We start from the raw sequence: 26851 nt of genomic DNA, 5'->3' as shown, positions 1-26851 counted from the left end.
TATTATGTAATGACGTTCATATACGGCGCTAAGAGTTTTTAAGAGATTTAGGTTCCTAAGTACACACGTTTTCAGAGAAAGGGATTAATGGTATTTTTTTGCAGAGAACATCGTTAACCTTGACGTGCCAAAGAAGAATGCCAAAGAAATAATTGAAAAAGAACGGCTAAAGAATAACTACTGGATAATCCGTCAGAAACAAGAATAAACTAAAAGAAAAAGCTTAAGGACCAGTGCTAAATTGATCAAGAAAATTTTTGCATGAGTATCTAGCGTTGGATTTTAACACTGAAGACAATCAATCTTTACCCTTTCCTTACAATTTGATGAAACAATCACTTGAAAATTATTTAGTGATTACTTCCGATGATTTACTTCCCGCTATGCTCATATAAGTATAAAGTTCAACTCTTGAACAACGTAATGTACCTATTCAAGAAATGTTGTTATACTATACTTTAAATTATTAATTCTACTTCTCAAACATACTCGTCACATAGAAAGTTTATATTGGGGATTTGTTATTTTCATCACTTACCGTAAGAGTAAATTTGTAACCCCTACGCGTTATAATCACCGTAGAGTTTTAGATGCAACAACACAAGTATAAATAAATAGCGTGATTGAAACAAAGTACATATTTTTACCTACCTTGATCCTCTGTGTAATAACTCCTCGCATCTGATTCCCCCAAACCTTCGTCGGAGAATTCTCCAGATCGAAATTCGTCTTCCTCCTCTGGATCGCTGCCATAATCTGTAATGTAAAATAAAACATATAATTCATTACAATTCTTTTGCCCTCAAAAACTGAATATACTGCATACAAATTCAATAAAATTCACACATTTTAAGGATTAAAAAATAAAGTTAGTGCCTGTTTGATTTTGAAATTTAACAGTGGCTATATGCGACACTGATCCACAACTTGAAGTAAGATTCAAACTGCATGTACTCACTGGGAATCAAATCTGGTCTTTTTGCATAAAAGATGTAAACTCTATCACAGATTTAGAAACGAGCAAACTATTTTCGCATTGTAAAATGTGACTTACATTGTGTATAATTGGCTATTTACTTACAATCAAAAGAAGTTCGAGAAACATATTTCGTTTAATATCTTTTCGAGCACATTTAACTACTGAAGGAATTGTAATAAGATAGTGAGCAAACACGACAATAACTTAACAAAGGTTATCTACTTTGGCTTAGATATATCAGTAAGAACGGTTCTTAAATAAACAATTCAATATCGGCAATTTGAATACGGGACTCTAGAAATATACATGCACAATTCAAGTAATAATTGAGAAGAACTTGAGGCACTGACTTGCCCTTCAGTATGTCTTTAGTTGTTACGACATACCGTAATTAAAGGTTTCACTACAGGGAGTTTAAGATCATGACTCACCTGGCTGTTCACAGAGAAAAAGAAAGTCATGTAAAAGTGAAATTGTATACAAAAGTAACCCCGGAGAATGCAAAACAACCTGAAAATAAGGGCGTTACCAAATTGAGAGTCATACAACTACCCAGAGCTATCAGTGTTAACACACTTTTTCTCTTTCTCATTTAAGTTTTACCAATCCTTCAGTCCTTTGATATTTGTTTATTTGTGATTAAGATAAAGATCTATCATTCTTTCTCTGCAATTGAACACATAAAGTTTGATGGATTTTTGCCGCATATTGAAGATATTCACTACATTATACTATGATCAGCAGATTCACACCTGGCGGACGTGATCGTTGATTCAAATGAAATCTTAATATAAAGTTTCATGGTTAAGCCCTGTGAAATAAAGACGACGGATAACTTAGTACAAGGTGAAAATAACAGAGCAAACGGAATGCTCCAAGAAGTCGAATAGTTACCTCGATTTGCAAAAAAAAAAAAAAAAAAAAAAAAAAAAAAAAAAAAAAAAAAAAAAAAAACCATAATTTGTACTTTTAATTTGGAGACTTTTAATACTCCAAATGCGTAACTAGGTTGGTATCTTTACCGTTAAAAACGACCGTTTCTGAAGACCAGATGCACGTACTTTTCCATCGCACTAAATTTCGCTGTATTTTTAGTTACGTTTGTTTTTAAATGGAGTCAATGACTAAAAGTAAGTAAATTTCAACTTTGTAAACAAAATGCAACAATATTTGATTGTTATTAAATTACTCCCGTTTCTTCTCACTTTCTTCATTTCGTTCATTACCGTCATCAATGTCTCCCTTGTCCTCGGTGTATAATTTGGGATGTTAAACCAGAAATTTCAATTCATTTCCCATTATCTCACAGCATTGAAACGTAAGAAAAAGAAAAAAAATAATAACGTGTTAGGATATATCATACATACTAATATGCTCTATTATTCATTGAATCATTTAACCGTTCCTTTTCACGGAAGACATTTGTCTAAAAGGAATTTTTTAGTTAAACGTTTTCTTAGTAAAGTTTGAAAATTGTACGTTAGTAAGCGTCCTGAGAAACATGTAATAAGTCTGTAAATTTTAAATTTTTGCCAATGCAAACATTCCTAAGTTACTCCGTTAAATGTGGGACATTTTGCTCACTGAAGTCATCATCTGCAAATAAATAAATAAATAAAAATGATGGAATATGTGGTAGAGTTACGAATGAGATGAAGAGAAACGTAAAACTCCTCCCCCGCCAAAAATACATAGTTAGTTAATCACCAAGATTACGTGACGAAATGAGGGTCGGAGTCTCTGGTCTTTTCGTTCTTCGATTGATTTTTTTTTTTAAATAAAGAAGTAAGTAAAAGAAGAAAAATAAATAACAATGCAAAATCTATACAATTTTGTACGTGCTGAACCAAGAATGCAATCAACAGGATAATGACAATTATTTATTTTAGTCCTATTGGATCCCAATTATTTTATCTTCTCCAGGAACAGGTTTCTGAAATGAGCAGATTTAGTATTTTAAATTAGGGCACATGCCTAAAAAGAAGCACATTTTTCGAATGTACAATAAGTAAACAGTATAAATAATTTATTGCAGAAAATGAGGAAATATTAGAACCAAATGTTGATTTCAAACAAGAGTATAAACATGAGCTAGATCGACTGACACTTTAAGATACGACAATATATGCGCATCCACTTTAGTACTCACAATCTATTTATCATTTGAACCACCCATTCCACATGACAATTTTGCTCCACAGAGCACGCAACTTGAACTCAGTAAGTGCTTTTGGGAGACATGATAATAACTGCCTGTTGCCAGTGTCAGGAACAATATGGAAACGCTCACGTAAGGATTTTGCAGTCACACAATACTTTCTTTAAGGCCTACAGCTCGTTTTCCCACCAAACATGCCATTTTCCCATGACACTTTACTTTTACTCAGTTGGTTTAAACATGTTAACGAGACAAAAGTCACACATCACTCAATTAAAACCCACAACTTTTGAGCGGACTGCTTAACTCTAGCAAGTACTCCAATACAGTTACTCCTTGGTTTCGCGTTACCGTAAATTTAATTGAAGGGAAGTTGACGAATACAGTTACAAAAAATCTATGCATGAGAACAGATTTTAAAGACACTACACTTTTATAAAACTGTTGTTTTAAGCTCATTTTTATGCTACTTAAATTATAAAGAACAACATATGAAACAGCGAACTAAAGTGGAAACAGCAGAAAATTATGATGTACCCGCTGCACTCGTATGTACGTTTATCTTCCGCTGCACTTGCTTGTAACGGAAGTAAGAATATATCACTTATACACGGCACTGAAGAGTGACTTGCAAGTGGCTACAGACCATTTATGGCTCTTCGAGTTCCAGACATTGAGTGGTATATATTTCCTTAAGTATCTTGATCAATTTACCCATCTAATAGAATTAAACAGGAAAAAACATAATAATAATAATAATAATAATAATAATAATAATAATAATAATAATAATAATAATAATAATAAATAAATAAATAAATAAATAAATAAACTACTTTGTTAAAACGAAAGAGAAACACTTAGACACACGTTACAGCTCAAGAAATTGTAGTGTGAAATTTATACATGATAATGATGTTACTGAAATCTCAGTGAAATGTAGAGAAAATATAGTGAAATATGAATGATTTCTATTATCTATAGTGTCAATACAAAAGTCATGAAATCTAACATCCACAGAAACTCTATGTATCATTCTGAAGTTTATTACATCTGAGGTATGGGTGAGAGAAGGGTTATGAGACCAATTGTATTTGTATTGTTTTGGTATTTTACTGGCAGTGCTGGGAAAGCTTGAAGTACCTCAACTCGGTTAACCTAAAAAAAAAAAAAAGTCAAAGTGAAGTTCACGCCGTGGTATCTATGAGTTTTGTGAATTGATTATTTATAAGTAGATATTAACCATCTGAGCCTATCCCATTGGTAGGAAATTCCTGCTGAACACATCCAGCAACGGCTTCAATCGTATAATAATAATAAAATGTAGTTGTCTTCAGGTTTGCGTATGTGTGTATAACACTATGCCGGCAGAACCATTTTAATTTCTACTAATATTGTACTCAGACCAGAGATTATACTTTTAAGTACCTCATATCCACAATCTGTACTCTAGGGCAGTAGTATTCAACCTGGGGTACGCATACCCTTAGGAGGACGTAATGACTTCTACGAATATTTAAAATAACATAGTTCTATTAAATTTATATCATGATTTTCATATTTATAGTTAAACTGGGATATTTAATTAATAAGTAATAAAAAATATGTAATATGTTTTTGATATAGAGTAGTTACCCATAATTTGAATCAAGGACAGATTAGATCTGAGAATACACGATTAAATGGAAGACTATCATTGGGAGCACGCGAGAAAATGTTGGAACCACTCGTCTAAGGATAGAGTGCTTGTCTTTGGTACATGAGGTCCCGGCTTTGGTTCCCAATGGGAGGCTATTGAATGTCCGACAATGACTCAGGTACCACTGTCTTCCTATGTAACCTAACTGCTGAAAAGAATGTAAATGCAACTCAATAAATTAAAGTACCTTAAAAAGCGCTATTTCTTAATAAATATTTTCCAAACACAAAACGCATTTCAAATGTTCATATTTTGCAACCAATAGCATTTGCAATATTTAGATAAGAAAATTAAGAAGTTCTTATACTAAAATCATGAACTTCTGATAGCTCCCAAACTTGGTACTAAATATTATTTCACGGTGAGACGGTTCGTCGAGTAGACAACTTATACAGAACACATATTTAGATGTTTCATATTTTTGTCTATTATTTTGTTCTGACTCCTAAATAGGATAAAATAACTTTATTTTATTTAATACAGTTGTTCTTCCAAGTTTATGGATTGTCTGCAAACCGCCTGAAGACTTTCGACACCTCTTATCATCAGATAGGAGGCAGTGCAGCTAGCGGCAACTATTAGACTGATTGTGAATTATTGGGAATTAATAAGACTGACAAACAGGCGTCTTATGTTTATAATAAGGATTAATAATATACTGGGTAGGGGGAAATTAACTCCAACTTTTTAAATGCTTATCCAATTTTCATGAAAGAAAAATCATTTTGTTTCTTACAGCGCAGCGGTAGAATTTATTGCATGATATCTCATTTATGCCATTGCAAGTATCAGTGGTGGACTACGATGCGACGTCTAACCTTGCGTTACCGGGCTCAGCTGGCATCCTGGTAGGAAAATGGCATTCCGTGGTACAAGTATAGAGATGGTGAAGTTTGAAAGGACCTCGTTCCTCGGTAGATGCAAAGACCTTAAGGAGTTGCCATTTGAGGCTAATGCATTCAGATTTTGTAGCAGTATTAGGAAACGTGGTCGCTTGTCAAGATTCAAGACGGAGGAAAATGTGCAAGTGGTTAAGATAATGTTCACTTAAAGGCCTTAGACATCACAGAGACAAGTATCTTGCAAAAGCAATTTAACTCGATACGAATCAAAACTGCTCTGAAGGAAGAGTTGAATTTTCGTCCATGGAAACCACATTACTACCAGGAATTATCGCCGGAAGACTGATCATTGGTTGGAGTATGGCGACATGATGTCCAATCTTGGTACTAAGTTTGGTCCAATTTTTTCGGCAATATTCTGTTGTCAAATGAAGCTCTGATAAAAATTCTACCATTGTAACGAACCTTTCGTTTTATGAAAATTGATTAGGTCTATTTTTTTTTTAAAAAAAAAGGTTATAAGCAATGTTCAATAGGGAGTTATTTCCCATCCACCCTCTATAAATATTTTCGCCTGCATGCTTATGCAACCCGTAATTCTAAAATGTTTTGAAATTTGTATATTAGCGTTATTCAGAGATTGATATGTTTTGTTTACAATCAGCGTTGAAAGAAATGGCTGCAAGCGTGGCTTCGTGAAAAAGAGAGAAGAAATTCTAAACGTAAAGGTAGCACGCGTCGTCGACACTTATTTTTTTTCTAACTGGTTCCATTGACAAGGGAAAACAAATACCATGTAGAATTAGCGACAAATAAAAACAAAGAAAGAAAAAAACTTTCGAGACCGGAAGCGATTGTTTTGAAGACGCCTACTACGTAAAACACATTCTTAAGTATTGACCTAAGAATTATATAGCTCAGAATGGCTCCATTCTTTTTTTTATAATGTCCCGTTAGTTTTACCACAATTCTTCCTGATTTCAAACAATTCTGATTTGGACAAAAACGTCAAGTTAACGATGGAAAAGAAACAAGGGAGAAGTATATATATATATATATATATATATATATATATATATATATATATATATATATATATATATATATATTGTCGTGTGAACGTTATGAGAAAAACGAAGCGTAAGCTTTCAAGAGCTCTTTGTTCGTTGTCAATTTTATCAGCCAAAACTTCTTACTCCTTCACCCGTAAAAACGTATTCATTGTTAGAAATCTCACAGACTGTTATACGCCTCGTGCACACAAAGCCAATCGAATGACAAGTTTTCTTTTTTCTCTCTTTTTTTTTAAAATCTGTCCCCATACAATTAAATAAAATCACAGTAACGTACACTATGTAGCACATTATTCTGTACATATGCATAACTTTACTGACAAACTTATAATTACATTACGCACCAATGTTGTTATGAACTGAAAAATCAATTAGGAATTAGGAGTTATATTTGTAGGCTTTCGACATCTATGGTCATTTTAGGAAGTCACGTATGAAAGGGAAGTGGAGGAAGGAAAAAAGCGGTTTGAGACATTTATGTTAGGTATTATCCCGGCATTTGCCTGTTGTGAATAAGGTAATCGAAAGAAAACCTCACTCAGGATGGCTTGCCTGGAAAGGCTTTCCCATATTTTCCGACCGAGTATTCCAAAAGGGAATCGAATCTGAGACCGCTCGCACAAAAGGTGAGATGATTAATGACTACACTACGGGGGACACACCAAAAAATCAAATAGATGTATGTATGTTCGTTATCAAATGAATATAACATGCCCGAGTCAGAAACTTACAACTATCTGTACTTCGTAATTTTAAATAGTATAACCTTGTTTAATGAGAATAAAACATTAAACTTTAAGCTGTATTTATTTATACGACCTTCGTCTGAATAATAATAATAATAATAATAATAATAATAATAATAATAATAATAATAATAATAATAATAATAATAATAATAATAATAATAAACTATTTCATACACCATGCTTTGATTACAAACATACATTAGTTATTTTACGTGCAATGGACATTCAGAATGAACTCATCTGTCTATTTTTGTTTGAAATAATCACGTACTTTCATCCAAAGAAATAAAGAAATTACTCCTGGGATACAGTTTACTTCCCAATACCATGTTATATAAGTTTTGAATAACAAATGGTTAGTTTCTTAACATGAATCTACGAAGATTTATAAAACTACTACACCTATGTGGAAATTGGTCTCTGCATTTGAATTTTTATAACACCAGTACACAAGTACGATCACCCATAAAAGTATATGCTCGCTCGGGAGAAAATAATGGTATGTCACATTTTCTAATTTTCGAGTAAAATGGAAAAGAAGGTTGACCATTCCCATGCAATTCAATGCAATGTCACATACCAGACAATTTTCCTCTTCCATCTGCAAGTACATTCCCGAACTTAAAGTATCTACATACTGTTCTTTGGTTCAGTCTCAATCTATTTCACCTAATAGCACCGGAAGTGGCCCTTACCATTTTCTTCTCCCGAGCCACTTAATTATAGCCATTTTTAAAAATGATTCCTTTTGTCTCCATCGCTGTTCATGTTATCAAATTCCTTTTTGTTTGTTGTTTCCATGTTCATTACCGTTCTTCAAAACCTAACAAAAACTGTTAAACATAAATCAAATTGAACATTTAGCTGGACATAAAGTTTTGTAAATGGGTGTAAAAATCAAACTTTATGGTGCTAACCAAATGTTACTGTGTCGATGTAGTATTTCTAAGTTAAAAGAATGTTCAATATATGTTACAAGTGTAGCATCTGTGCGAGTGGTGTCGAGTTTGATTCTTGATGGGAATATTGAACTGTTTTGGATCCCACGTTCAGCAGAAAATTTTGTTCCATATAGCCTAGGTGCTAGAAAGAGATGTTTAATTCCAATTAGTCAATTAAATGTGATGATAAAGTATGAGCAGTAATATTGAAATATTTATGATAGCTTCTATAGAATAATCATTACCCTGTGCAATTCCATCCTATACTCTATATGTTAGAAGGACTATGACCTTTACTGTGAGGGGACATCTCTTCTTTTTACTCTCTCTTGGTGGAAGCCATGAGTGGCCAATTTAATCCATAGCTCCCACCTCCTCACCGTAGAAACCAAACCGTATGCACTATAGAAGTCAACGCTGAAGTAAACACGCTCTTTTTGAGAAAGTTATGCATTGTGTTGTGGAATCCGTCATGTTTCTTCAATCATCCAGCATCAAAAGTTTCAGAAAAGAAATTTAAAAGAAGAAAATAGTTGTGTACAACAACCTTGTCAGCTCCTGCTTTCTATGCTGGGTAAGGATTTTCCATACTCTCGCATTGTGTATGAGAAAAATCTCTTTGCGACATGAGACGAATACTTGAATAAAGAAACGAAAACTTGCACACGACTTTCTTTACTAAAGATCGTCAACGGGAATTTTACCTTCACAAATATTATTTCTTTTTAGTTGTGACGTTACCAGCAACACGTCACATTTGCTGATTTCTTCTGAAAGCGTTTCGCACTCGAAGTTACAGTACGTAATGAAAGTCAACATTTTTTTTTTTTTTTTGAGTTTACTCAACTAATCCTTTTAATGTATCTGCGAAGTAAATTCTGCTCATATCAAGAACCTTCCAATTTCAATGTTTCTCAAATTGCTAAACTTGTTGTTTTAAGCTAAGTACGCGCATTTGAAACCTTCTAATTCTCAACAGAAATGTATTCACAATCATTTTATATGTTTGGCAAAAAATATGTTTTCTTTTTGCGTTTCTTCCTCACTTTCAAGCGATGATAGGAGAGGAGTGTTTAGTGATCGTGAATAAAATCAAACTCAAGATTTCAGCGGATTTACACGTTTCGTGGCCCTCAAATCCCGAAAAATGGATTTTTGAATGATTGTTCATTTCTTCGTCCATCCATCCAACTCTCCGTCCGTTCGCGGGAAATTAAATATGCTCATTCACCTAGATCGAGTCCATACCGTTCAACGAATCGAGATCTTTAAAACTTAAGGTTTTCATAAGATTATCTTAGGAAGTGTTTTGAATTTTCTTTCCATCCCAAAATTATGAAAGTAGTTTACTAAAGGGTAAACATCAAACTTTGCAATTTTATCAAAAACAGCTCTAACGATTTTGTTCATAATTTATAAGGAAATATTTAATTAATAACTTGACATCTTGGCATAACTCATTGGTCCTGTAAAAGAATCACAAGGCGTAGTTTATTCTTAGTGTTTTTTTTTTCTTTTTTCAAGTGATTATCTCAGAAACGAATCAAGTGACTTTGTTTATATTTCACAAATGAACATTTCATTGACAACCTGACAATATGGAATAACTCATTCTTTTCTGAAAAAAATCCACAAGGGGTAGTTTATTTTTGGGAGTGAGTTTTCTTCGAATGACATTTTTTGCAAACATAATTTTATTCATATTTCATAAAGAAATGTTGCAACATAACATGACTTCGTTCAAGAAATTGGAGCGAGAAAGTTTAGAGTGGTGGTTCTTAAATTTTATTTTAAGCATACACTGCGATTTTATTATCAACGTATTCCTTGTGTTACACTGGATTTGTAATTTAATGATACCGTAGCATCATATTTGCTACAGTGATTTTTCTAACCTATATTATAAGACAAAGATGCCTGGGTCTGTCAGTCGCGCTCTTAGTAGTTTACAGTCAGGCTAACCGTTGTCGCTAGCTGCATTGCCACCTATCGAATGCCAAGATATTTTGTTAGCGTGCCAGGAATTTGAAGATAAGCCAAAAGCTTTGGTGAAAAATAGTTTTACATAAAATTCTTATGTGGGAAATATAACATTCCAAGATATTAGCTGTGAAAGGAACTCGAAAATATTGTTTCTGAAACTGTAATTAAATACAACTTACTTAAACGTTGCTAGTTTATTATAAATGTTTTTTTTAAATATATACCTTTATAAAGACGAATAACAGTTTTTTTCATGAAATCTGTATGCTGAAGATTAACATTCATTAAACATACAATTAGTTTTAGCTAAAATTTCAATTAAATTGGTATCATTGTATTGTACTGTCATATGTACCCCTAAACACAGTAATAGGCGTATACTCTTCGTACAATTTGCCGGTGGGGCAACTCGGTCGAAAAAGTGTAAAACGCTTTTTCAGTCCAGCCACCCTGAATGAGGTTTTCCTGGGTTTTTCTCATTCACACCAGGCAAATGCCGGGGTGGTACCTAACTCATAGGTCCCAGGCCGCTTCCTTCCTTCCCTTTCCCCGGATTGTGTGCTCGCCGAGGGACGTCATCTCTCAAAACGTGACGGGCTAAATGGCCTTAGATATCGAAAGCCCAGAAATCTAAACCCTAATCCTAATCCTAATCTTCGTACAGTTTATAACTTTCCTTGCAATTCACCTGTGCATAACCTGAGCTGTTACAAGAGAGGTGATAGTCATTTCATTTTACTATGGCTGCACATTTCTACATACCGCCAACAAATTGATTTGTTTTTGTACAATATCATGACTTTCCTAACTCACTAAATGGTTCTTGTCTTTCTTTCTTTTTTTTTTTTTTAAATCATAAACTGACACTTCCTTCGCAGTTGAAAGTTTAAGAATTAAATTTATTCAAGAGTTGGAAATGTTATTATCATTTTTTATCATATTTTGTACTGCTCTTGATTATTGAATTGAGTTTAGTAAGATGTGGCTAATAGTAGAATTTTACATTTCATCTTTGATTATTTATTAACATGAGGGGAATTTAAGTTTTCTTTTTTCATTCTCGAATGATATAAATATTGCAATATTGAAGGAGTTTAATTAAGCACTTATTGATATTGTATTTGTGGAACATATTGTGTTCCCATACCCAAAGAGTAAACTGAATATGTTTCTTTCACCTCGCAATGATTCCCTTGTGCATTGAACGCGCTATATAACAAATTCATTAAAAACAAAAAAAAAAAAAAAAAAAAAAAATTGTGTCTCAAGTCCTGTAGTCACAATTTATAATTAACTCCTTTTTTAAAAAAAATACTCGAATAGTACTTGCTGAATAGTAAGACAACTTTCAGCTTTAAAAATGTATTTTCTAACTTTTAAAGAGGCACACAAAGATATCATATTTAAAAACGTTAATGGATTCCGTAATTACATTGTGCATTAAATCTCCTCAAGCGAAACCTTACATTTTACTTTCGACAATTGAAGGAAATAAAAAGGTTGAGGCTGACGGACCAGTAGGAGGGACAAGAGAAAAATGAACAATGTGGACTTTTAGATAATGTTTCTTAAACTTGGAACGCTATTGTTGACCTAAGAATCAGAGCTTCCTCTTTTAACAGAGCTCTTGTTACAAACAACGGAACCATGAACCGTGACGCAGATACAACTCTCAACACAGTGCCTCCCTAAATCCACATATGATGTGTGACAAGAGAGAGGTTAAGGCTGTATACAATTTGCAACTGTAGTTGTAAAGGTATCCATGTAAGAAAATAAATTACCACCGGAAACGGCAATTGTTCATTTACAATAAACCAAAGAACGGAAGAAATGAGTTTAAATTTGTGGTTTTGGTGCTAGAAAAAAATGCCAACTCATCAAGTGGCCAATTTAATGAAGAAACAATAGTTTAAGTTATATAATTTCACTTATAAGCGACTAAATTAATGATGCCCAGGTAGGAAGGATTTACTGATGTACACAAACATTTTTGAGCCTCTAGATCCTATATTACCTATAGCCTCTAGATCCTATAGATAGTAACCAGAATCACAGTCTTAACATTGACATAAAAGAATGCTATAGTTTGCAAGTAATACTAGTGCCACTTTACGCTATTTTGATTCAATTGTAATCTGGGGTGGAATACAATTTATTATCTAGGATTTATGGCTAAATATACGGTTAAACTTCTCTGGAAAATTCCTTATTTTATAGGAATGCCCTCAAAAATATCATATGACATCTAACAATTCTTTCTGTTTTGGAAGGACATTTCGGTGAATATGGTTCTGGTTTTCATTGCCAGTAGAGCCAATTCCGTTAGAAAAAATATAGTCCTTCTCGTTGGAAATAAAACTATAAATAAAGTAATTTAAGTTAATCTAACTTCCTGAGATTAGATATAAGGAACAAAAATGAAAAAATGAAATGAAATCTTTAAGTTTAACGTCCCACGGTTATGCCGGTTAGGCTAAAGGAGACGGTGATAATGAGAAATGAGTGAAATGGTGGAATGAAGAAAGTGGGAGGAAACGGGAGAACCCCGAGAAAACCCACGAGCACGGATATAAGGAACAGTATTTAAATAACAGAAAAAAAAAACTATAGAGTATATGTTTTGGACTCGGTTCAGTGATAGTCAATTTGTAGAAAATTAAGATATTTTAGACTAGAAAACCGCATAAGACAGTATAATACACTACTATTTTTGAAAATTCGAACACTCATAAAGAATAGCCCGAACGCCACCAAACTTAGAGGATTAGTAGAATAGAGTAGCAACAGTAAGTGGTTAAGATTGCAGCGAGATAGTGGACACGTAGCTCAGTAGCATCCTCTCTTTTGCTAGCTTTGCTCCCTCGATTGTGGTGGTTTTACTCCACGTTTAGTTTATAAAGAGCCGTCAAATAGAGTGGAAACATAAGACCCTCGTAGAAGTCAAAGAGCACAATATCAATGTGTGAGTGCTATTGACAGCAGCAGAATGATCGATCTCCGAGAAACAGGTGACACTTCGACTCATACTGGGCACGCTATCCGACAGTGGTGCGTGTTAGGAAATAGTGAATAAAAGAGGATCGTACGAAGCAAAAACAGATACTGGACCACGCAATGCGTCTCGTGCCAACGAATACTAGACGTCTACTGCGGGGCGGACTGGTCGCGCCTCATGCTATTGCGTCGGCTATAATTGACAAGCAACCACAAACACCTCAGACTGCAATGATCATGTTAACGACATCGTTGATGTGTTGACTGGCAAATTTTATTAGAGGTTGAAGCAAAACTCATTCAGAAATACCCCATTTCGCCAATTACCACGCCACCAATGGCATTCACGTGCCCATTCCAGTCCGAGGGGTTTGTGGTTGCTGGTAAATGGCAGCTGACGCAATGGTATCAGTGCCACCAGTCAATCCAGCAGTAGACAGTGTCGAATCGTTGATGCACACAAGTCCACACCCGTTACAGTGCTCCAGCGTCACGCCAACAATGTGAACGAAACTGTACAGTCCATTACGGCAGCAGGGTATCCAGTACCAGCTCTCCGCTTCGTACTACCCTCTTTTATCCATTGTTTCCACACATGCATCACTGTTATAACAGCATGCATGCCTTGTACGAACGAAATGTCACTATATGACCATCAGTTTCTCGGAGACCGATCATTCTGCTCCGATCGAAGGAGCTCACACGCTGATATTTCGTTCTTTGACGTCGACGATGCTTATTGGTGTTTGCTTTCATGTGCTTGACAGCTCTTTGCTGACTAAGCGTGGCGTAGCACTACCACAAGCGAGGGCGCAATGCTAGCATAAAACAGTGAGCTCCTTCGTGGTTAAGTGTTAGGTACGCGCCTTGGCTTGGGAGACCCGGGTTCGATTTCCAACGGGAGCTCATGTGGTTCGGATTTCACGTTAATCAATAGGTCCACGTCTCACATAGCCTCACTGCTGAAAGGGATGCTAAGAGGAAGCTATTGAGCCGAGTTCACCCTTTCTGCAAACTTAATCTCTTAGTACTGGCAGACTACTCTACTATCCTCCAAGTTTGAACTCTTTCCTTGCTAAACGGTTAGCATAGGCGCCTTTGGCGTGGGAGACCCGGGTTCGATTCCCGGCTGGAGCTCATGTGGTTCGGATTGCACATTAATCAGCAGCTCTGGCCTCATATAGTCTCGCTGCTGAAAGGGATGTTATACTCAAAATCAATTCAACTATTCTCCGAGTTTGGTGTTATTCGGAAGATTGTTTCTGGGTGGTGGCTATAAGACCAGGGAATTTAGCTTTTTTTTTTTTACTACATATTAACAAAATAAGGAATTACATATTATTTATTACCAGAGGAAAAGTTTCAATACAATATACCTGCTGTTACCAATGAAGACTGGTAATGTTTTCGTTTTCTCTGGATTTTTTTTTTTTTGTCACTTTGTTGTAGAATTTACTTTGATTAATCATGCGAGTCACTGTATATTTAATTATGAGATAGAACCACGGAAAAATATAGTGTAGATTCAGGTCATTCATTTTATATAATTTCTTGCTTGTCTTTTCCTTCTCAATAACCTTATTTTAACAGTTTTTGTTTTAAATATTGTACTTTGTCGCCAAATCGACAGAAGTAAAAGGAAATGCAATATGTGGCACATGACTGACAATACCTTTCTCTAAAAGCTCAAACAACAAGAATTGAATTCCACGTTTATTTTGATATCAAATATTTTCCTAAAGACGTGTATTAGAAGCATTATGTAAAACTAATAAGAAAATAGGACGCAAGGCCAATGTCCTCATTTCCAAATTTTTGTGGTGTCTCATCTGCTGTCAGACACGTTCAGCGTCTTCAAAAGTGTGACACAATACCCCTTTTCTCTTAGATTTTTTTTTTCATGTTTCACGTGGAACACAAGAGCAATGGAGGTAATTTCCATTTGAATGATTGTTATAATGTCTCATCTCTTTAGGTCAATGCTACTACGTATACCAAGGCATTTTCTTCATTCATGTTGTTGGGTGTTTTGACTACTTTCGACAAAAACAGCTGGAAAATATAATGTCGAAAATAATTCCCAATATGCGCATCACGTAACGAAGAAACCTAAGTAGGAATTATTTCTTGTATGTATAGAAATAAGTAAAAGAGCACATTCGTGTTAGGTAACCAAGACATTAACTACTTCAGATGGCAGCTGTCATGTAATAAGAAGAAACGAGTTAATGGTCTGCCTTACAAGGGATCTCAGAGAGTTTATGACAGTAAGTGAAATGAGTCAGTCTTCTAGAAAATGAGTTTTTGAGGCCTGCAGCTGTCGGTAAGGCATGAATTGCTAGTAACATAGAATGTTTCCGTACAAAAAAAAAAAAAAAAAAATCCTGCGAATTTTACAGCGGTGTATATGTTGGTGTACAGGTGCACTAGACATTGAACCAAATTGTACAGTCACCAACAAAAATTAGTATACACGCCTTGTTTTTTAATACAGTATAGCACATGTGACTACTTGTAAAACAGCTTTATTATTGTGCACATGATCATGTTTCATCTACGTCAAAGAAAATATAATTAAAATAGCAGGACTCATTAAGAAGTTATTGACAACATATAATATATATATATATATATATATATATATATATATATATATATATATATATATATATATATATATGTGTGTGTGTGTGTGTGTGTGTGTGTGTGTTATGATTATAAAAGAACCCTACGGAAGTAGGCACTCAAAACATATAACGGTTGACGAAGCCATCTTCGCGAATTAATTTAATTCGCTCTGTTTTTCCCCTTTCTTAAAATTTTTAAAAAAGGAAAAGTGTTTCCCTGCTCAGCTGGGCATTAATATACAGGCCTCAGTCAATATTTTTTTCGAAATTCTTTTTCATGTTTAATCGTTCCTAGTAGCATAGCTTTTCAGTTGTGACTAAAACCGTATTAATAAATAAATACAGAGCACGGTTATAAGTAGTGGTAGATGTATTTTGATTATGGTTGAGCTAATACATCACAACGCTGTATAAGATATTTCAGAAGAAAAATCATACATAATATTTCCCCGTAAGATATTTAATATAAAATAATACATTAAAACAAAGCTCTCTCTCCCTCTCTCTGAAAAGATTTGCTTCTTTATACATACATAAAACTTAATCTAACTATGCATAGCAAAATAAGGACAAATGATCTTCATCTCTTCGAGAACTTTATAATACCTATATAATAACCCACGGCTTTGAGTAGGCCTATATTGCTTCTAAAGAAAAGTTAGAAAAGTTGCTGACCATTCTTTCTTTATTCCAAAGTATCATGTGTGAATACATAGGAAAAAAGAAAAAAAAACTTTGTTCAATTCTTCCTTACAAGTAACCACACGAAACTTCTAAAAGATATATGGGTGTTTTTTTTTCCTCTAGACAATGTTTTATTTGCACATGTAAATCACATTTGCTAAAAATAATACAGAAATTTATTTTCAGTATTACCAAAAATCCATCTGTTTTGTCATTTTCTGCTACAAACATGAGAAAATGTTATCCATGGTGAGTCATAAGTTTTGCAATATTCTAGTACATAACTAAATGTATTACCATGCAATAAATGCAGGGTAAACGCTCTAACACAGAGCCACCGTGCCTCAGGCTAGAGAAGATCGATACTTAATGAAAGTAGATGATTGCGAAAAAAATGATAGAATTGGAATGTGGCAGAAAACGATGGAGAATCTCGGGAAAACCACAGACACGGTGTTGTTTACGACAAATTCGTGTGGCCTGAAATCGAACTAGAAACTTTTCACACCGGAGATGAGTGCTCTACCTCTGAGCCAACTTTTCTCCATAGATTTTTTTGGCTCTATACATAAGCAAGCAAGCAGATCTATGTATATATGTGACTAACTGGTTATGCTTTACACTCTTGCGTATCATAGCAAGATTGGGAATGACAGGGAAATCTAGTTGCGTAAAAGAAAGTGTAAGTAAGAATTCTCTTAATATTTGACAAACGGATCCAATGAGGTTTTCAACCTTATGTCCCAGTCACTTTAACTAGTAAAAGATTATAATCATTACTTTCCATATAAAAAAAGGAAGGAAATCGAGTGGAGATAGGGAGAAAAAGTAAGTAAACAAATTCTATTGACAAAACAGGCAGAACCAAAAAGCTAGTAAATATTTCAAGCACACTGCATAAAGATATTGACTGAAGTAGTACAAAATCTTTATTTCTTTAAGAAAAGCTATGCAATCCGTTAATTGACAATTGTTAATATTTACTCCTATCTCAAAATGGAGATTAACATTTACGGAAGAGAAAGTACAGGGACGTTAAAGAAGAAAATCGATGGGTTAATTTGATATATCTTTCAAAGAATAGAACTGAATGCTCAAAACCATCATTTTTCACTTATACTAAAATACATACACCCTGTTGGAATGCTTTAGAGAAAAGATGCATCATTTCTAGTTTGCTTTCTATCTATTAAACATAGTTTGTAATGAATCAGAGACAGAATAGATCCAGAATTACAAAGTCATATAAAAATAATATAGGATAACAAAGCAAACAAACCAGAAAGAAATTAGAAATAAAATATCATATACAATCCTCAAGTGTCTCGATAAATACGAAATTCGCATGTGTGAAAAAAAAAATGAGTTAATCAAGTATGATAAACATGAATACGTTTCTCACTTTTTCCTCTTGACACTGAAAAGAATATCATCTTGTCTTTCGTATTACTTCTTGCAGCATCTTCAGGGCAAACGCGTTCTCAATATCAGAACCTACTTTCACCTTCATACGATCATAGTATAAGAACAAGAGGATTCCTCGAAATACACACTCGCAAATCGATATCTATTAACAGTTAGGTGAAAGTGATCAGGATGGCTCAACTAATGGTACGGAAAATCACAGTGTATCAAATACATATTTAATTGGAAAATTAAGATCAAACGTGTAATTTGTTGTGTTGAGAGCATCTACACATTAAGTTCTCATGTCTACCTGGGATTTTTTTTAATAACATTTCTCCAACATTGATGTTATTTAGGCTAAATATAACATATTTACTTTTTAAGTTTATGACATTTATTGCAAACATAGCAACTACAATTATTTTTGCTAATATCGGTTATTATTGTCCCCCAGGACTCCCCAGATATTTAAATTCCAATAAATCCACACACCTTTACAAATATCATAGAGGGGTTCAGAGATACATTTTATACACATTCTATACTACACCGAACCAACTTCAAGAAACAGAGTGGGTCACTGGTAGAGAGCTCACCCTTGCTCTGAAGAATATCTGGTTCGATTTTACGCAATTTGTACTTCTGGTTGACAACACCGTAACTATGGGCTTTCTTAGTTTCTCCCGTTTTCTCACAAATTCTTATTCAATCCATTATTCCGTTATAACTCACTTTCATCATTTTGTACCTTTAACTTAAAGGGCATAATCATGGAAAATATACTAAATATTTCATTTCTATTTTATTATCGATTTCAATATCTTGTGTTTAATGGTTTATTAATTATAAACACTGTCAGGCTACTTTCATTAAATACGAATGTAACGGAATTTTCGTGAAAGGCATATTTACAATAAATAATTGCGATAACGTGTGTGTGCGTGTGTACTTCATCACACTGCATTAATACTCACATTTTTACAAATTATTATTATTATTATTATTATTATTAATAATAATAATAATAATAATAATAATAATAATAATAATAATAATAATAATAATAATAATAATAATAATAATAATCACCAGCCCAAAATGAAGAATAAGATTTGATTTTATTGCAAAAGTATTTTGTACATCTCAAAAGCTACGAAATAGGTGAGCTAATCAACTATAAACAATTACGCGTTACGTAGAACTAATTATACAGATATACACTTAAATATTCCTACATGATAATTTGATGAATATTTACGTGACAACTATGTAATTTACAAAATTTGGTGTTGGAAACGAGAAACAATTTCAGTAAAAAAAGAGAAAAGAATGTGTTTTTGTTTATCTTTAATGAACATACCTATAAACACTTCTTATATACTTCCTATAGAATAGCAGAATAGCTAATTAGCTCAGAAATTAATTCAAAATCACACAAACCTGTGCACTATAAGGAAAAGTTATGTTAGATTTTCCTTTCTACAAGTACTTCTCGTAGTTGTTTACAAGCTTCCACCTACACAACAACCTGCTTTCCCTTTTTATTTTAATATAAACACGATATCAAGTACGCAACAGACAAACACTTGCCCACGTTCTCTCATTGAAGGGATGAGTTAACATAAACACCTTACACTCGTGTCAGTGAACTCAAAATGACAACTTTTAAATGCTTCTTTTTGTTTGATATAAAAAAAACTACTCATCGTTCTTCTGATGCTATAGTACAATTTTCTTCTAAGAATCTTAGCCATTCAATATGAAAACTGATTATTTACATTTATAGATAGAGTTTTGATATGCAATCTTTCAATAAAGGTTTACGAAATCACAGATGTAGCGTCACTGTTTTACATAATTGCATTAAAGATCTAGGCGAGCTTGAATTTTTGTGTTTTACCACTTATGCAACAACGGAGTTATGAAGGACAGGATCTATTTATTAGCATGGGCTTCCAGCCACGATTGGAGCTTGAATTCGCTGCAGTTGACAGAATCACAGATCATCATGCAAGATCAATTCTCACAGTTTTGGCTGTCCCCCAACACAATAATTTGCCTTCAAGAGAGCTGGATCACGGGAGCGTGACACTGGTCCCGGAATCAAAAAAACTAGGATTCATGTTTTTGCGTGGATTATAATGGAGCAAGTGCAGAATAACATATTCGAGAATGTTATTTCAGAAAATAGACGATGTAAACCTGGATTTCTACATTTTAATACCTAACATCCGAACGCATGGGAGAAATTCTTTAGATTTTTTCAGAATTGTTTGGTACTATCAAGATATTTAATACTTTTATTCAAATAAAATATAGAGATAAAATGACATCAAAATATATAGATGGAGTGAGAAAATACATTCTAAATCGACTGAGAATATGGGCTTATGAAAGACAAAACAAGGAGCAGAAAGAATGAGAACACCAGGAGCGTCATTTAGGGGGTAGGGGGCAACTGCTCCCCCGAGTTTGAGATTTATATAGATTTTATAAATAGAATAGTAGTAAAACAGTGAAAAACGGGAAATTTTACTTATATCAAGGGGTCTTGCTACCCCCAAGCAAAATCTGCTCCTGGAGAAGACACCAAACACCAATAGGGTTGCAGCATTATAAAAAGGATAAGTTAATAATCACGTAAGATTTAAGTCTTAATCTGAAGCATATTAGACTATAACTGATTATTTGTTTGCGGGCTGTATTGAAGCAAAACATGTTGAGTAGTTTGTACAAACTGAGGTGATTCGCAACTGCCTAAATATCTATTTAGCACATCCGGACAAGCCTTTAGCTCTATGCTGTATTAAATACCTTCAAGCAGAAAATAAATCATTCAATTTTGTTCCGGGTAAAAGGGTCAATTCAATATCACGTATTTTTTTTCATTTATCGAAAGTGATAATAATAATAATAATAATAATAATAATAATAATAATAATAATAATAATAATAATAATAATAATAATAATAATAATAATAATAATAATTCAACCACAAATAATCATGACTCATTGATAAAGTAACGTTTTGTAGAGTTTGTCCTTATGAAGAAAGTTTAACATATGCATAGTTTTCCCGGAACCACCCTTTGTTGAGTTCGCCTCCTCAGGACCTCCTTAATTGTTCTATATTGAAGAAAAGTATACACAGATAGAGCCAAAAATATTGTGTTTCAGTAATTGTTAAATCACTACTTCCATTTCTTTTCCACCCAGTAGTTTAACTTGAATTAAGCATGACGCCATAGGGATTAGGAATGTGTTTATAGAAAAATTTATATATTTGTACGTTTTATAAAAGCATCTGTATGCGTCATTAGTTACTAATTGGAGTTTAACATTCCTTTTCATCAGGAAGAAAAGCATGTTTTGTGGGAGCTTGAATAAAGAGTTGAGAAAAAGACTCAAAAACTACTTCGTGTGATGTATTGAACTGTATGGGACGGAATCATGAACATTAAGCAAAAGTGATGAAAAAAATGGAAACTTTCGAAATGTGGGTGTCGAGAAGAATGGAGAGAATTAGTTGGGTCGAGTGGAAAACGAATGAGAGGGTGTTATAAATGATGAGGGAGAAAAGAAAAAAAGTTTTAGATGTGAAATTGCCTAAGAAGGAACTCTATGATCGACGTGCTAGGTGGCACAAAAGAGAGGGAGGGGACGATTCGGGCTACAATTAATAGAAAATATCAAAACAGAAAATTCGTACGTGAAGATGAAGAAGTTAACAGAAGACTGTAGAGCACGGAAGCTTCTCAGTTGCTGCGAGTGACCTGCCGATAATGGCAGAATACCTACGAGATGATGATTTCATCAGCGATCTTATATGAAAATCTGTTTAAGTAGAATCTGAATTACTACTTAGGTTTCTACCAGATTCAAATTGTGAACACGCAAGTAGAAAGCACCTTGCCACAAAGTATATTATTATCTTTATTTCTAAAGTAAATCATTCTTGTTAATTTTCGGATATAGAAACAGGCCAGCACTTAGTGGTGGTAGATAATATGGAACTGACTTTATATTTTATTTATTCATTTTATGCCCCGATATGTTATGCCGAGCACTGGTTTAGAATACTTGCAATATCTAAAACCTTGGATTAAAATTTCTAAATATATACACTGTTATTAGGTCTCACTCTGTATTGTGAACAGGTGTACGCCATTTAAGATACCGTTCTTAGACAAGCCTAATAAAAAACAATACACAAAGAAGACCAGTAATGTTGGGATTCGGGCCTCGAACTTAAGATTTGCTACACCGTAAAGCCATCAACGCGGCAGAAGTACGAAGTGAAAAGGGTTGCAGTGGTTTATAAACCAAAAGAAAAATATAAGAATAGCACAAAAGGTAATTCACTTAGTCACTGGCTTAAAGAATATTAAAATGCTGGAAGTATTAGAAAGTTGTGCTTAAGTAGTAGCAACAAAAGGTATTGTTCTCTGTATTTGAAAACGACTGAGAAGAAAAAGCATCATTGTGTAAAGATTTTGAAAGTTATTCTTCGAAATAGAAAAGTCTTGGATTCAAACACCAGTCTAACACTGCCTAACGGTTCAAAAATAATGATTCTGGTTACTGACAGATGATTGCGGAGACAAGAAGTAAGAAGGCTATAAAATATGGCCAATCTTGAAGTGATTGTTGTTCATCACATATTTTACAGGTGGCTACTCCAAGAGAGAGAGCCGAGACCCTTTGCTCCAGAGCAGCAACTCATGTGTAACATAAATAGCTCATTAACAAAGCCGCAACAAAAAACACAAGCGATCAACACTTAAGGTAAGATACAGGTACATGTATTTTTATAGCACTCTATAGTCTGTATATTAAGAAGGGAGAAAAGTTGAAGAAAAAAAATACTAGGGCTGAAACTATCAACTGGTTTTAGAACTAATAATGAAACCACCAAAAGGAAAGTAGCGGTGTATAGCAAAAGAAAAAAAAATCTTTATCTCTAATGAAAGGTAATGCGAGAAACGCTAGCCTCTATCGGATTGGATGTCCAAACAAGATTTCTTGTATATTCTTACAACGGAAAGTAAGTGAATGACCTCGAATCTAACGTGGAAACAATACAGCAATCTTATTTTCTTTTTTTTTTAAACTTCTATGATAGCACCTATCTTTAACTGAACGGAAATGAGCTTGCTTTGCAACCAAAAGATTATTCGCGTTTCTCTTCAATCACTACGAAAATAACAAGATAGTATTTTACTGTAAATAGCATTCTGACAGTCGAATTTCTAGTAAAATTGTATAAGATTTGAGTCAAATAGTTCATGAACAAAATTTAATATTAAATACTATTATTATATTATTTTTTTACTCTTGTCCTGTTTTAAAGTTTACTATTTCGTTTTTTTTATTATTTTTTTGATGGTAAAAGAAAAATTCAGGTTCATCGTAGAATTAGACCTTGTAAGAAATGTGGGTGACATACTTGCAATTGTATATCACTTTGATTACAAAATAATAACAAATTATTATTATTATTATTATTATTATTATTATTATTATTATTATTATTATTATTATTATTATTATTATTTCACTTCCCAACTGTGGTTTGTACTTTTCTTGTTCTTTCCTCACTTTAACTGTGTATATTTGGGGGTTTATTGAAATACATTTTCCATCTGTCTAGAACGTTCTCAGGATCTGCTAGAATGTTTCGACGTTGATCTTGCACTATATCCAGTGTAAGTTGAAATTTTTTTTTCGGTTTTTACTTTCTAGGTCAGGCGTTTTGTGAGACAGAATTTACTGAACTCTCTTTTTTTATACTCTTATCTTCTTTCCGTTTTGATTTTTGTCTATCTCGCAACATATCCTTTAAGTACTGTTTCCTCTTGAGTCTAAAATCACGGGAAGAATCTTCGTGTGCGTATGTTACAGAATTTAAATGTTGGACTCGGAAGCCACTGTAATCTAGCCCGCTTACTCTGTTCCTCCACACATTTAAATTCCTCATCAAATCATGGCGCCTTCTTTTCCCTTCAAACGTATAAGTTTTAAAACTGCTTTTAATGTCAGAGAAGCTTCCCTATGATACGTTTTCATTGATTTTGGCCTCGTAATTGCCATTTTCTCTTTATCTACTGAAATTTGGAAAACTTGAAATCTGTTACAAACTTCTGTTTGGCCTGTCGCTCGAGATTATCATCAAACTTTTTACAACTTCCGCACTGTTCCTACTGAATTGGTACACAAACTGTATACAGCTATAAGAAAGACATAATGTGGACTATGTATAATGAATCAGATTTCTCTGAGTAGCTAAACATACCGCCAAATTCCTTTAGTTTCAAATGCATTTGTCATATTTTAGCGAGTAGAAAACTGTGGCCTGAATTACAGTCTGTCTCAGCGTATATAGTCCCGGCTTCCAATTGAATTTGGTAAATTTACGGGTGTACCAGAAGCTCTTCGTAGCATAGTCTACAGCCATTAGAGGCAAATTTCACAACAACTTGGCTTTCCAGAATTTTCTTTTTCTAATTTTAAATTTCCTTTGACGAAGAGCTCATTACCTTAACGCCGTACTCAATTTAAGCTCGGATACAACAAGTTAGATGAAAGCTGAGACACTTCCTTCTTCATGTATTCAGGAAATTAGATAATTATATATTTATTTTATTTAAAACTATGTATACAGAATTGTTTTATTATTTTTGCACTCTCACATCCTGACGCAGACACGACTAAATATGGAGCGCTGACTGAAAGCGACGGCTGAACTTTAACTTCTTGTTTCTACTTTTCCTTTATATAACATTGTTTTATTATCATTGTCTACTGAGATACTGCTGGAGGCAATCACGCATAAGTGTATGGATTTTATTCTACGTGTGCCAACTGTTCATACATAGTATAGTTACCAGTTTTACAATAAACTGCATTAAACTCTATAATGCACAAACAAAATGTTCTCTTTAAAATTGGTACACTGCTTGAAATTCAAAATGAATTGCCGTGAGTGTTCAAGAATAATCGATTTTCAAATTATGAAAACAGTTAATTATTTTTTATCATAAGAAAAACAAACAACAACAACAACAACAACAAAAACTATCAGGTTGTTAAACAAAGAATAAGATATTTGGTAGATGGTACATCCGATTATTATCAAACAACTTTCAGTAAGTTTTAAATAAATGAGCAAATTTCATAATGCAAACTCTGTCAGCTCATTGGCGATCAGACAGATCTATATGATTATACAGTAATGTTGAAAAAATTTAAATGGTACGTGAGGTTTCGTCAGGGCTAGACAACTGATTTTTCTTCTTTTATTCAGATACTTGTTAATTAGGTACATGTTTTTAAATAATAATATATTTTCAAAAATCAACATCATATAGCTGTCGCTGTGTTTCACGGTAGAAGTAAGACAGTCTGAAACATAAGTGTCATACATAAACACGTTATATTGTTGGAAATAGGTAAAAGATGATACATCAGATTACATTACCCATTTACAATGATCGGTGGCTCACTTTGGATATTTTTTCTTTTCCTCATTTTTGTCGCGCTAAAGCATTGGTGGTGGTGATCAGCTATTTGCAAATTGCAACTCGACTGTGGATGTTCAGATTATCTAACACAGGTCGCACTACGATTGTCGCAATATGTTGTTCGAGGTACTGATAGTGTTTCACAGTCACTTTCGTCGTTTTCACTGTACGATTTTTGGTGACAAATTTCTTCAATGTTCGACGATCCTTGTCATTAAGGCATCTCTTCCGTTCACTACTTATATTCGGCGATTTTTCCAAGAGTTTTTTTTAGGTTATCACACATTTTTGTTTCCTTGTAGGAGCAATCCAAATGAAGTCGATCAATTTCCAGGTCAAAGATTGCTGATAAAATTTATTTTTATTCGTTTTAAACCTAAGATTGTACCACATTCAGAGAGTTGAAACGAGTATTCATTTATTTTTTAGCCGCACAGGTTCGTTTGTAGCGTCTATTTTGTATAGGTGCCTGATTGTATCTTGAACTTTCAGATGATTCCGTTAAACGCTGTAATGTTTTAGGTTTTAAAGATAATGAGTTCAAACCAAAACCATATAACATAATAAAATGGACAACATTAAGTGTTCTGTGCCCATTGAGATGTACTCGAACGTCGAAAAAAAAAAAAGCTCTGAAGATTGAGGTTGGAAACTTAGAAATGTTCATTTTGGAATGTAAGTTTGGAACGAAATAAATAAGACTCACCTTTAATTTTTTGTCTACATGGAGACTAGATAGTAAACAACGTCCCAAACAAGTTTCAGATCTGAGAACCATATACTTGATTTTTTTTTTTTGGAAATTTTTAAACATTGGGAATTTTTGAAAATCGAGGATTTTTACGATCAAATATCTCAGGAAGGACACAAGTGAAAAATTCCAAATTTGCACAAATTATACGATACTTATGCAGTAACAAATGAGTAAAATTGCATCACTGAGACCTAAGTAGTTTCTTGAGTTAAAAGTTGTTGCAATGATGTGAAACTCGCGATTTTTAACAGCTGAACAGTTGTACAATTTTTATCTGTTGTTGATATATCTCAGGCATACAATGTATCTATGTTTCATCCAGAAGAAGTGCAAACAGCAAGCAATTTGAGATTTGCTACTTGTAAAAAAATATCAATACCATATCATATAATAGATTAGTACCTCTGACGCAAACACAAATCAGATGTTATGAATA

The 26851-nt window shown here is 33.7% G+C and overlaps 1 protein-coding gene across 5 annotated transcripts in view; it reads right to left on the bottom strand.

Annotated features, from left to right (window-relative positions):
- The window catches only part of LOC145688374 (uncharacterized), a 726484-nt gene that overhangs the window by 305068 nt on the left and 394565 nt on the right, over positions 1 to 26851 (bottom strand). For all 5 annotated transcript variants that reach the window (XM_081762541.1, XM_081762538.1, XM_081762537.1 and 2 more), the window contains one exon: positions 652 to 756. In XM_081762541.1, the coding sequence (XP_081618667.1) occupies positions 652 to 756 (105 nt within the window). The remainder of the gene's footprint in view (positions 1 to 651; positions 757 to 26851) is intronic.

This window comes from Thermobia domestica, chromosome 6 (genome assembly GCF_964235325.1).
Source record: "Thermobia domestica chromosome 6, izTheDome1.hap1.1, whole genome shotgun sequence".
Classification (NCBI taxonomy): domain Eukaryota; kingdom Metazoa; phylum Arthropoda; class Insecta; order Zygentoma; family Lepismatidae; genus Thermobia; species Thermobia domestica.
This window is presented reverse-complemented; position numbering and strand designations above follow the sequence as displayed.